The sequence below is a fragment of the Epinephelus lanceolatus genome, chromosome 1, assembly GCF_041903045.1.
Source record: "Epinephelus lanceolatus isolate andai-2023 chromosome 1, ASM4190304v1, whole genome shotgun sequence".
Lineage (NCBI taxonomy): Eukaryota > Metazoa > Chordata > Actinopteri > Perciformes > Serranidae > Epinephelus > Epinephelus lanceolatus.
This window is the reverse complement of record NC_135734.1, coordinates 32,330,617-32,343,481: the sequence shown is the minus strand read 5'-3', so window position 1 is coordinate 32,343,481 and position 12,865 is coordinate 32,330,617. Positions and strand designations below refer to the sequence as shown.

Below are 12,865 nucleotides of genomic sequence, written 5' to 3'. Positions count from 1 at the left end.
TGTAGTCTGATCTGTAATTTGAAAGCTGTTGAGTTACTTAGTTACTTATCACCCCTGGTTGTATTGACGTTATTAAATTTTTTTATTTCAATTGCCGTTACATTTCCACAGGACTCTCCCCTGAAGGCCGTGCAGATGTTGTGGGTGAACCTGATCATGGATACTTTCGCATCTCTGGCCCTGGCGACAGAGCCTCCCACAGAGTCTCTGCTGAAGAGGAAGCCATACGGTCGCAACAAACCTCTCATCTCCAGCACCATGACAAAGAACATCCTCGGACACGGAGTCTATCAGCTCATCATCATCTTCACATTGCTCTTTGTTGGTATGGACTGTGATTTTGCTCTGCGGTGTTTCAGGGGCTCTGCATCCTCATAATGTGACATAAAATGGGTTTAGAGTTAATGACATCATTCTTACTGTCTATTTTTCCCCTTGCAGGTGAGAAGATCTTCGACATAGACAGCGGCCGTAATGCTCCTCTCCACTCTCCTCCATCTGAGCACTACACCATCATCTTCAACACCTTCGTCATGATGCAGCTCTTCAACGAGATTAACGCCCGCAAAATCCACGGAGAGAGAAATGTCTTCGATGGTATCTTCAGGAACCCCATCTTCTGCACGATTGTTTTTGGCACCTTTGCTGTTCAGGTAAGCAGATGCAGATCATTATGTATTTTGGTTTCTTATTATCACAAAATAGTCACATTGAACAAGTGAATGGTTTCTTGAATTCTTTGTGCTTTGCTTTGTGTAGATTGTGATTGTGCAGTTTGGAGGGAAGCCATTCAGCTGTCAACCCCTGGACCTGGAAAAGTGGATGTGGTGTGTTTTCCTCGGGCTTGGAGAGCTTGTCTGGGGACAGGTAACACACTCTCATCTGTTTCTTTGAGTTCTCCCTCTTCACTTGTTCTCTTACATTTATTCTAGTTCACCATGTTTTACTCTTCCTCTGTGTATCTCTACTGCATGCTTGTCACCTTTCCTCCTGACCCAGTGCTCTGTCTTTTCTGTGGGTTAGGTGATCGCCACCATACCCAACAGCAGGTTGCGCTTCCTGCGGAGGGCAGGCCAGTTAACTCAGAAGGATGAGTTACCAGAGGAGGATGTAAATGAGGACAATGAGGAGATTGATCATGCGGAGAGGGAGCTGAGGAGAGGGCAGATCCTCTGGTTCAGAGGACTCAACCGCATTCAGACTCAGGTGAGGACCCGAGTGTAATCCTGTCGCTGTGATCTGTTGTTTTATTTCACAGAGCCATATTGCTGGAGTGATTTTGCCTGAAAGAAAGGATATATGGATTTTTGAAATTTAGATTTAAACAGGGTCACTCTTATCTCTCATATCATTACTTAAAGCAACTACAAGAAACTTGCGTTGCGTGTTGTTTTTGGCAGCCCCTGCGGACAAAGTAGTAGTGTTTCCATGAGCACCACTGCCTCGTGTCATGAGGATGTTGATCTGGCTAGTGCGTAGCCTCTTCATCTGTTGAATGACTAACCAAGGTTGACTCTTGTTTTCGTCCGTGCTCTGTCAATCTCACTTCAGCTTTTTTTTGTTCTTTAAGTCAACTTTTCTTTTCTCTTTGCCGATTGTGCCTCAGTACCAGCCATAACCACAAAATACAACGTCAAAAATAAAATTCTCTAAAGAAAAATCATATGTACCACTTGCACGTGCCGCTAATGTTCTTGTTTTCTCATGTAGGTCATACAGAGGCAGCAGCATTAAAGTGACGCTGTTTCATAACCAGTTAAAAACTTGTAGTTGCTTTAACAACAGTTGAGGTTTTGTGAGGTCAGTTAAGCACCAATAAACTTCAACAAGATTACATTTCACCTATGATTTTTTCTGATATGCTTTTTGTTTGACTTTTTGTCTGTCTTTGTCATTTAGTCCATTTTCAGTAGGAAGTCGCATCACCTCAAACATTACCTGAGAAGCTAACCCCTAAAGAAAAAGTGCTAGATCATATGTTCGTCATGTTAGTCAGTAACAGCCTTAAAGTCATTTTATCTCAAGATGGTTTATTCAGGTACATGAAGATGCAGCTCTCTCTCACTGGACCGAGGCGATCACCTGTGTGCACCTGTGGAAGATCGACGGTCAAACCTCGGGGGGTTAAATACAGCTGGACATAGTCAATGAATTATTCTCACTGTGACCAACTCTTCACGCCGTTATCACTGTGATATACAAGACAGTTATGTCTGTGTGTTAAATTTGATTTCATTTCACTGATGTGTCACTAATGGTGCAGGGTGAAGCTTTCCCACAACGTGATACTGTGAAGCAGCATCATACAGAGGCAGCCAAACACAGTTAAGAGACAGCAGGGAATACAGGTTTTAGGTATTAAAGGAAAACTGTGGTTTCTTTCAACTGAAAGAACAGAATTTGAATTGTTGAGACATCACTGAAAATGGGTCCAACAGGGCAACAAGCAAGAGTGTTCAGATGATTGATCAGAATTTAAACAAACCCTCAGATTAGTCAGATTTATTTGGAAGAGGAAAATGGAAGAAAAAACTATAAATCACAGGTTACAGGATGACTTCCTGTTTGAGCTTTCACCTACTATAGCTGCTGTAGTTCTGCACACTTCAAGATATCCTATGTAATGGCAGATTATTCGTGGCAGTATACAGTAGGGGCACTCAGTTTCACTTTTATCGCAACATAAGGCAGTTTAACAAATCTGGCAACCTTTCTAATCGTCTGACCACTTGTGGCTGTTGCCCTGATGCTGATGTTGCCACTCAAGATTTCACAAATTATAAAGTGAGTACAATGTTATCATAATCAATAGAACTGATCCCTGAGCTGCAAAACAAAACCCAAGTTGTACTGAACCACAGTTTTTCTCTAATTCCTGAACTAAAGCGGAGATGTCACAAAACAAAATACCTTGAATGATGTAAATGGCTGCATCTGTATGCTATACAATGACTCGCCAGTCTTTTAAAGGGTCAGTTCACCCAAATTAGCAAACTCACTTTTACCTCTTGAGGTATCTCGCTGTGCAGGTGGTTTGGTTTCATTTGTTTGGCTTTTAGTGATATCTATCTCTGGGACTTTTGTTTCCGGGTACCCAGTACAAAGGAGATGAATGGAATTCAGTTGTGTGGTGCTGACATGATAAAAAAAAATACACTTGAAATATTCACCAGCAAAACCTCTTTACTAAAAATATTGGTGCTATTAGTCTGAATAATCCTCCCAGTAGACTGTCTGTAGTCTTGATAGGACTGCTTCCTCTATCCAGAGTGGTTCCAATAAAAACTGTTAATTGTGAGGTCCGTTATTTATAGATAGAGCCGGACAATTAATGTTTACATGCACAAAATATTCAAGTTTTTTGCCCTTATTCCAAAAAAATGATGTGTTCCTACTAAGCTGTTTACTTGACTAATGAAAATAAATTTTCCACTAATATTTCTGTTAACATGCAGCTGTGCATACTCCAGTAACGTGCTTTAACGTGCTGTATATCATGCCAAAATATGGAAAACTAAAATAGCTGAAGCAGCTTGTGCCATTTGCATCAAACTAGGATTTTTTCAAAGTTTAACAGTGTGAACACAGCATCCTTCTTTCCTTCCTTTAGCCTTTTTGAGAAAGTTAGTGTTGCAATATTTGGGCACATCCAGAAACCTGTTGATATCCAAGTCTTTCATAATGTTTAAAAGTAGGTGTGTTTCTCCCTCCGACCAGAAATGTGGACTTTTCTCTTGGGCAGGAATCTCTACCACAGCCTTGCTCACGGTTGGCTAGTTGGTTTGTGTACAAGACATCCAAGACAAGGTACAGAGTTGACTGTAAACAGACAAGAGGCCATGTGTCACAAACTGCAGGAAAAACCCAAATTGAGACGCGTTTTCCAAATGCGCTGAATACATGCCCAAAGAATGCCATTCAAACTTGAATAATACCGACATATCCCACATGTCTTAATTGGAAAATGCTTGATTTGGAAAGAGACCTAATTCGGAATACCTGAATGGAATATGCTTTTTTTCCATGACCAGCATCAAATTCAGAATACGTCATATTTAAAATAATAGTGAATTTTTAGTGTGCATATAAACGTAGTCACTGTTTATGTGAAGATGCATTGCTGTTGAATTTTTTGGTGCAGTTCTGTGAGCACCACAAGTGAAAACTCCTTCACCTCTGTTGTACTTGGGTGGTGGCGGGAATCTTGAGATGAGGTAATTTGGGTGAACTAACCCTTTGGGTCAAATTCACCATGCTGCTGAGGGGATACTGCACCCTGACCTTTCGCTGTCCCCCCCCATCCTGTCATGACTGAGACACTTTGTACTCCTTCAACCACCAGAGTCACCCAGCCAGTCAACCTGTGTTGCCATTTGGTCTCTGTCACTCTGAGCAGCCATTTGTCCTCTCCTGTCCCGCTCTCCTCCCACAGATTGACGTAGTCAACACCTTCAAGAGTGGCACCTCCTTTCAGGGGGCGGGGGCTCTGAGGCGCCAATCATCCACCACCAGCCAGACCCAGGATGTAACCAATGTTTCTAGTCCTAGTCACGTGTCCTTGTCCAATGCCCTTTCCTCTCCTACAAGCACTACTGCTGCTACTGCTCCTCCCACTACTGGCCGTGAGTCAGAACTCTGTCAGTCTGCTTCTCTGCTCTCTTTGCTTCAGGGGTGCCATCATGTCATGAACAAAAACTTATTTCTCTCTGCACACTGTCTGGCTTGATATTCTTAAAACAAATTACTGTGGCAGTCTCCATTTTGGGGTTGGCATCTCTGAAGAGTCGTCTTTTTTTTTTTTTCTTCTTCTTGCTATCTGCTTTTTCATTTCCTCTCTTCTGTCTTTTTGCTGTTCATACTGGATTTCAAATTCATCTTGATATCTCCTCCCATGCTTGGGTGTACTATCGTCTCATTGGTGAATGTGTGTTTGTTTCCTCAGAGTGCTAGGAGCGCAGGACTAAGGGTGATACCCACGGCGTGACATTTCAGGTTGTGAGTTTGTCTCCCTCTGCTCATCCCCCATCCACCATCCCATTCTCCAGTCCTTCCATTTTTATGTCTTGACGGACATTAATATGAACTAATTCCAATCAACTCACCTGGGACTGGGTAAACATTCAAGTATAAGTTGCAGTGTTGTTTTATTTCATCTGTGAGATTGCTATTGATGAGGCAAATCACACTGGATTGAGCTGAAGCAAATTTTGAACTGCTATTTAATGTGTTCTTGAGCTGACACATCATCTGCAGTAACAGGAAAACATAAAGGAAACAATGGTTTTGATGCCACGCTTTAAAAAAAAATTAGCCACTTTGCAGTTTTTCAAAATTATCTTTCAAATGGGGATCCCAAATGGTGCAACTAAAATCTACCCACGAGGAGGCACTGTCAGTATCAGGGTCTATCTCTGTATAATGCTGTCCTCCACCTCCATCTTCTATTTCTTTCTCTCTCTCTTCTGTACACACACACACACACACACACACACACTTTGTCTCTAATCTTTATCTACATGTTTGAAATCATGGGTAAAGCTCTGTGGAGGGTCGTGCGAACAGGAATGGAGAATCACCATAAAGCAGTACTGCACCAATTATTCATCCCGTCTTGTCGCTTCATACTGTCGGTGTAGTTGACTGTCATGTTGCCATAGTTACGGACATAGATCCTCTGCAGCACCAGCGACGTAAATTCAACCCCCACCTTCTTCTGACACCCCATCAGTGTTACTTGTCAGACATCCTGTCACATGCACTCATCCCGACAGGCTCCTCTTATTATTTGTTTTATCTGTTTTGTCTCCTTATACCCACTCTGAGTACTGACAGTACGACAGTATTTACAGTATTCCCAGACATTTAAAAACCTAATATCGCTGAGGCTTTTAATGCACCCTCAGTGTCTTTTAATACATCTTTATATGGAATAGTTAAAGGAGCTCTATATGACATTCAGAGCATTAATATAGCAGCAAACCACTATTTACTATGTAAAGATAAAATGGAGGAATGGTGTCCTGACCAGAGAGTAAAGTCAGGCTACCTCTGTGTGTTTTGTTATTGGAGTTTCTCTGTTAGTTGTTGTGGTAGACGGTCGAGCTGCTAGTGCATGGTAGTGCATGTGAGTCCCTGTATATATCCCACTGGCTAGCTAATCACCAACACTTTGCACTGTGCTCATATGATGGTTACCACTAATATTGAGAAGGCAACGTCATGGAAGCATTACGCCTACCCTCCGTTTACCCACTGGTTAACACCACCATTAGCTGATAGCCACCGGCTCAGCTACCTCCATGTTGAGAACCGTGTGCAGACAATCCCTGAATTATAGATACGCTCTGAATATCCCATTGAGTTCCTTTAAAAACTTTAATAATATTGTAATGTCTTTTTTGTATATTTTGTAGACTTTGGGTAAAAATATTTAGTGCTAAAATAACAGTTTTGATAATCATTAATACTTGAAGTCATTCATCCACCAAAACCAGAAAGCATTCACTCATTACAACTTAGCAATTATGAGTATTTTCTGTTTACTGTTTATCACTCATTCTTGAGAATTGGGACAAAAACTTGATATTTTAAAAAGTTCAAGTCTTGACCATTAAACCTTGTAATGGGCCAACCTCCCAGTGATTTATTTTTTTATTAAATAGCTACATGATGGATATCAGAGATGAGATCTGACGGAGTTGACGTTTTATGGAAACTATGGAAAATTCTCATTTTTAAACCACAATTCTTATTTACTTTGATTTGGTAGGGCTATGGAGTTGGTGTATAATGGTAGAGACATACTGGATAGCAATATTATTTAATGAATTTATCAAATAATAGAATGCTTACCTGTTGTTTTGAAACCAGGAAGTGAGACAGGAGTCCTTTTGACATAGCTAACCCATTTTATGCCTGATTAAATAATGTTTTTGTAGAAATGTGATGGAATTGACAAAAATGTGGAACACATCTGTAAAGGGACAACATTTAAAACAAATATATTTTAAGACAAATATGATTATAACAGTACAATTACAGTGTTTGTTGCAAAACTAACAATGCTAGTAAAGGTTTTTATGATTAAAAAATAGGACATGCACATCCCCGAAGCCCACTGGGTTGGGTGCTGGATCACAAAGTATCAAAAGCATGAAAAAAGAAAAAAGCGATCTGCACACCAAAAGAGCTCCCGTATGCAATTTTTTATTTTGCATGACATTCTTTTTTCATGCAGTAAAGGCTTTTTTAATTGTTTGAAGTTGTAAATTCTTGTCTGGGACAAGGGTGTTTTCCTGCACAGGGCAAGTTTAAAGTTTAAAAAACGGAAGCAGATCAAAATATTTTCTAAATCATATTATTTTCATACACATAAATCCTTTAAGAATAACGTTATATGGACTTACTGTGTTGATTGATTAATTTTAAGGTTAAGGTAGGCCAGGGATTTGTCCTGCCTCTCAAGAATGGATGTTAATTATTTACTGTTTTTCAGTTTCAATATAAATTGAGTTACGTTGAATCAAGTTAGGTTTTGGATCAATAAGCATCAACTTTAGATTTTGGAAACTCTGATGAGCATTTTTTACCATCCTCAGGCATTTTATAGACTAAACTTGATATCTGAGTGGTCAGTATGACCTAAAATATCTGTTGATACACACATTACTGCATCTGTGGTCCATAAAAACTATTGTTCCATTCACAGTTTGAAGATTAGAGACTTAGTGAGTCTATTAACATTTCAATATTTGTTAGACCACGTACTTCAGTAGCACCAGAATAAAATACTGCTATAATAATGGTTATATAGCTGAAGCTCACAAAAATCCTTACAAAAAAAAAAGATGGATCTTTACAAAGGATAATCCTAATGACAAACATTGACTTAACCACAATGAAGTGAAACCCGTTTTATAACTTGTATATTCCCCAGTGTGCTAACATGAGTCAGTGTCCTGTTTTAAAGCATCTAATAATCTCTGTAGCTGTCAAATTGTCTGTAGATCCTAAATTTCAGCATCCGTTGATATTGTACATGCAGACAGATTAAAATAACTCTTTCCTATAATCCACAAGCTGAAGGAGCTGACATACAGATACGTCTGTCCTCACTAAAGGTTCTTGTAGATGTTTGGGGCCTATACTTGAGTGTTTACTTAGATGTGCATGGAGTTGAGAGCTGTCAGACCTCTGACAGTAAACTTATTATTTTTACCATCCACTTCCATTTGTTTTGTGTCAACAGTCTGTGTGCCGGTGTCCACTTCTTCCTCACCGTCCTGTTGTCTTGTTGCATGTAGTTTGTGTTTACCCTTTGTTTACTTCCTGTGTTCATAATATCTTAACCTGCTGTGTTCGCTCGTTGTCTAAATGCCACAGTTTTTTTTTTTGTTGTTGTTGTTGTTGTTTTTTTTTGGGATATGTCATTTTGACGTAAGTTTCACACTGCGATGCTCGTGTTGAACCAACCTCCGGATGCAGAGTTTGACTCTCTCCATTGCCCTGTTTGGGACCATGCTTTACCCACCCTGTGCTATATCTGTGTGTTTGTGTGTCCCATCCATAGTCTGTGTGGATACCGTCCCAGACAGTGCTCTGGTGCCCTCCAGAAGTTTTGAAACCACCTGATTGGATCTCTCAGATCTAACCTCCTTCCTTCTTACTGACCTCGTCCACCAGATTTCTTCAAACTTGCATGTGATATTCTCCTTTAATTTTTTCTGTGAGCATTCCATTTATTAACGTGGCTTGTTTCTAGGTATACAGCACATTGGACTAAAGCGTATACTTACAACGAGCGTTTGTGTTGCTTTGGTATTTGTTTTCCTTGAAATGTATGATTTTTGGTTTGTGTTCCTCACGGCTTTTCTTAGTGCACGCCAAAATTGAGTGACTTGTGAACTGTAGTCATCTTGTGAAAGCAGAACACAGACTGCAGTTGCTTTTCCTCTCGTTGCTCCTCCACCTTCTCCTGCTCCTCCTTCACCTCTTTATCCTCAACTGAGGGGGTCTCTCCTTCCCCTCTGTCCCCCCTCTCTCTTCCACTCCCCTCTTTTCTCTCATCCCAAGGGTCCCTTCCACCCTTCCATTTTGTCTCTGGCGTCATCTCTCATCATTCTCCTTCTCTTTCCTCCCTTTTTTTTTAACGACAGATCCGCGTTGTGAATGCATTCCGTAGCTCCCTCTATGAAGGCCTGGAAAAACCAGACTCCAGATCATCCATCCACAACTTCATGACGCACCCAGAGTTTAGGATAGAAGACTCCACGCCCAACATCCCCCTCATCGACGACACAGACGACGATTCCGCTCGGAGGAGGAGGAAGTACTCCAGCCAGCCCTCGTCCCCCAACAAGAACAACAACGCCATCGACAGTGGCATCAATCTCACCATTGACACCAGTAAATCAGCCGCCTCCTCCAGCCCCGCCAGTCCTCTTCACAGCTTGGAGACCAGCCTCTAACCCTGATTCTAACCTCAGCTCTAACCTCTAATGTCGTTTCCTTGCAGTCTGGAGGCACCTTCTCCAACTCCTCCAGACCTTTAACTGCAACCTTACACCTTGTCGCCCCCAAAATCTCACCCAGTCCAGGTCAATTCTCATCCCCCACCCTCCCCTCTCCATTTACTACACAGGGCAGGTCCTGTGGCAAAACCTTCATCTCTCCTCCCCTTAACCTTGAGCTCTTAAAGCTCTCCGCTCCTTTCAAAACAGAGAAAAATCTAAAGTAATATGGCAAGGTGAAAAGAAAAACTTAACATACAATCAAAAAAGCGCAACAAAGCCACAAAACCTACACAGCCATCCTGCTTTTGTGGTTGTATGTGTACGGTGGCGGCGGCAGTGGTGGTGTGTATGACTATATGCGTGTTAGCATGTACTGTATAAGCGTGCCGCTGACTGCACATAAGTATGAACTGTGTCTTTAGAGACACCAGGAGGAGGACGATGAGGAGGGAGACACTGCTGAGGAGTCAAAAATCACAAAACAGGACAGACTCTAAACTCCCCTTACACTCCCCCTCCTCAACAATAACATTGTCAATACTGATAATAGTTTAAATTAAATTGAAAAACATTGTTATTATTATGATTCTGATTCTGATTATTATTGTTATTATTATTGTTGCTCCTGCATGAATGTACATTACCCAAGTTTTATTTAAAAGGGTTTTAATTTTATTGGAGTTCTTTCGTTCTGATGGGCTAGGCCTCGCGGCGGACTACTATTTTAAAGACAGCTTCTCTGAGTTCCTGGCCTGCAAAGTTCCCTCTTCTGTGTGGCATGAACATGTACCCGACTGTAAAAATTTATTTCATCCATAAACAGAAATGTGTAACGAGGTGGTAGGGCTCAACTTGCACAGTAGTTTTGCACCTGTTGGAAAAGAGGAACGCAAAAATAAGAATGATGATGATAGCATTTATGGGATATATTCTATAAATATAAATACATATAAATATATTTAGAGAGAGTTTATCTTTGTTTGTCGGCATGTTGCCTTGTTCCTGCTTCAATGGCTCAAAATACTTTGACTTATTTATGTCTTAAAGAGAATGTAATTTGTTTACAACCTCGTAGAGATAAACTTCCTGGTTTCTAGAAGGAGAGGGGCGAAGCTGAAGCTCAGAGGACCAGAGCTGTGTTGGTGTGTTATTACTGAAAAACCATGTGCTGGAATTTGCCTGCTATCTTTTCAAATATTGTAGATATTTTTAGAGGATTAACAAACAAAAAGAAACCAAAATATAATGGGAAACGTAGTAAATGTGGAATCTTAGTATTACTCTATATGATTGTTGGGATCAAGTTGGAGTGGCTTGCCTTTTCTAAACGGAGGCCTCCTTTTTGTGACAGAGGGGGAATATTTAATTCTTTTTTTTCCACTTCTTCTTCTCTCTTTTTTTTTATTTTTAAATTGTGGGTTGTTTTTTTTTTTTCTTCTGTGCTTCAGCGCTGACCTGGGGTCAGGGCTCGAGTCAAAGGCTGATATCAGGACCTTTACAGTGAACTGTCTTCTAGATAAACATGCTTGTTCAAAGGACTTGATGTTTTAAAAATATGTGTGACCATCAAAAAACAATTGAGTCATATTAGAAATCAGCAGTTATATTTGGCTTATCTGTGCCGCATGGAAATCTGACTTTTTTTTTTTTGTTTGTTTATTTTTGTTCACAATTTGGAATATATTGTGTTGTTTATTTTTTTATTTAATTTTTGATTTATTTGTTTGGGTTTAAAGGATTTCCTCTAGCAGAGAGAGAGACACACGCAGCCCCACAAAGCTGTTAGCATTTTTAACATCTTTAAAAAAAAAAAAAAAGAAAAAAAAAAGAAAAACGGACAAAAAAAGACAAATTACAACAAACATGGAATGTTGCTTTGACTCTTTTTCTATATATAAAAAAAAGACGATCCTTTTCTGCACTATCTGGTTATGAATGAAAACTTCTGTGGTGTAATTCTAGATGTGCTTTTGTGTGTTTTAACCAAGCTTGTCTTCCTGCCGTCACAGAATATACAGTACTAGCATCTCAACTGTACTCACTAGTTGTAAACTATTTATTGTGCTTTGACCAATCAGACATTACCAGAGAGAAGTGACATACAGAAGGCACATTTACCCAGTCTTATTGCACTCAGAAGGACAAGGCCACTTAACTAGCCTGTACTATTGTTATTTCTATTACTAACCGAAGTCAATGACAAGCATGACGCGAGAGGCTCATTATGCAACTTGAAAAAATTGACGATTTTTCTACGTAAAAAGAAATCCTATACACTACTACAGTATATACAATCATTTATCCGAGCAGTTCTTTCTTTTTTTCCTTTTTTCTATCCTCCTCTGTCATTTCACAGTCAATCCGTCCATCTGAAGAGGGTGCACAAGCTTTACCAGTCAGCTCAGGCGTGTTGAAAAAGTCACATGGACCATTTGAGTAAAAAAATAAATATCTGTCTTATTTAAGTTGGGAAAAAACACAGTCTGGATTCTGATATTCTGCTTAGAAGCTGTTGATTTATTTTGTTTCCTTTCCAGTGTTTTAACTTGACAATTTATTTGTTTATTTGTCTGTAAAAAATTTAAAACAATAAACAAAAAACATAACAACAACAGCATTTTCAATAAAAAACAACAACAACAAAAAAAGACTTAAGCCAACATTCTCCAAACCACTTTTACATCCAGGAGGACATTCAGCTTTAAGAGGATGCAAAGACGTCAAGTTTAAAAATAATCTTTGTAAATACAGCAATGAGTCCACTGAGGACAGAAACTCCATTGGACTGGTGTGAAAACAGGAACTTTTCCTGACTACGTCTCCCATCATGCACCACCAACAAGTCATACTGCCGACGCAGCTGTTTGGCTGTATGTAATCCATCACTGCTCCTGTCAGAAACACTTCAAAACATCATGATTACATCCAAATGATAACACGTGTTGTAACAACCAATAATTATACTGATGATGATGATGATGATGATGACACTGACGATGATGATGATGATAATGATGATATCAATGATACTTCTTGCAATATACTCTCACCTGCCTCGATGTACTGTATTTAGCAGCATGCAGTTTGTGGAACAAAGAAAAAGAGAAATGCCAACAGATAACTTTTTGGCATACTTAGCCATTTATGGGTAAGTGATTTAAGTGTTCATCTTGTTTTTATGATATTTTTTTTATCTATACAATAATTGTAAATAAAGAACTCAATGTCTTTGTTCATTTAATACTATGCAAAAAGTCATGCTTTTCTGATTGTTACCCACCCTTAATCCTAGAGTGTGTTGCTGGAATGTTTGTGGTCTCAAAAGTCAGTAAAAACAATGTGATGTAAATTAT

General features: G+C 39.7%; 1 protein-coding gene across 18 annotated transcripts in view; it reads left to right on the top strand.

The window, feature by feature from the left end:
• Positions 1–10,673, top strand: part of atp2b2 (ATPase plasma membrane Ca2+ transporting 2) — a 114,326-nt gene extending 103,653 nt beyond the window's left edge. For 13 of the 18 annotated variants that reach the window (XM_078169535.1, XM_078169516.1, XM_078169504.1 and 10 more), the window contains 5 exons: positions 112–325; positions 442–653; positions 760–867; positions 1,024–1,206; positions 9,156–10,673. In XM_078169535.1, the coding sequence (XP_078025661.1) occupies positions 112–325; positions 442–653; positions 760–867; positions 1,024–1,206; positions 9,156–9,467 (1,029 nt within the window). In that variant the 3' untranslated portion in view covers positions 9,468–10,673. Of the gene's footprint in view, positions 1–111; positions 326–441; positions 654–759; positions 868–1,023; positions 1,207–4,432; positions 4,623–4,942; positions 4,993–9,155 lie in introns of all 18 variants that reach the window. The other 5 variants (XM_078169554.1, XM_078169524.1, XM_078169555.1 and 2 more) reach the window with 2 other exon arrangements.
• Positions 10,674–12,865: the final 2,192 nt, after the last annotated feature.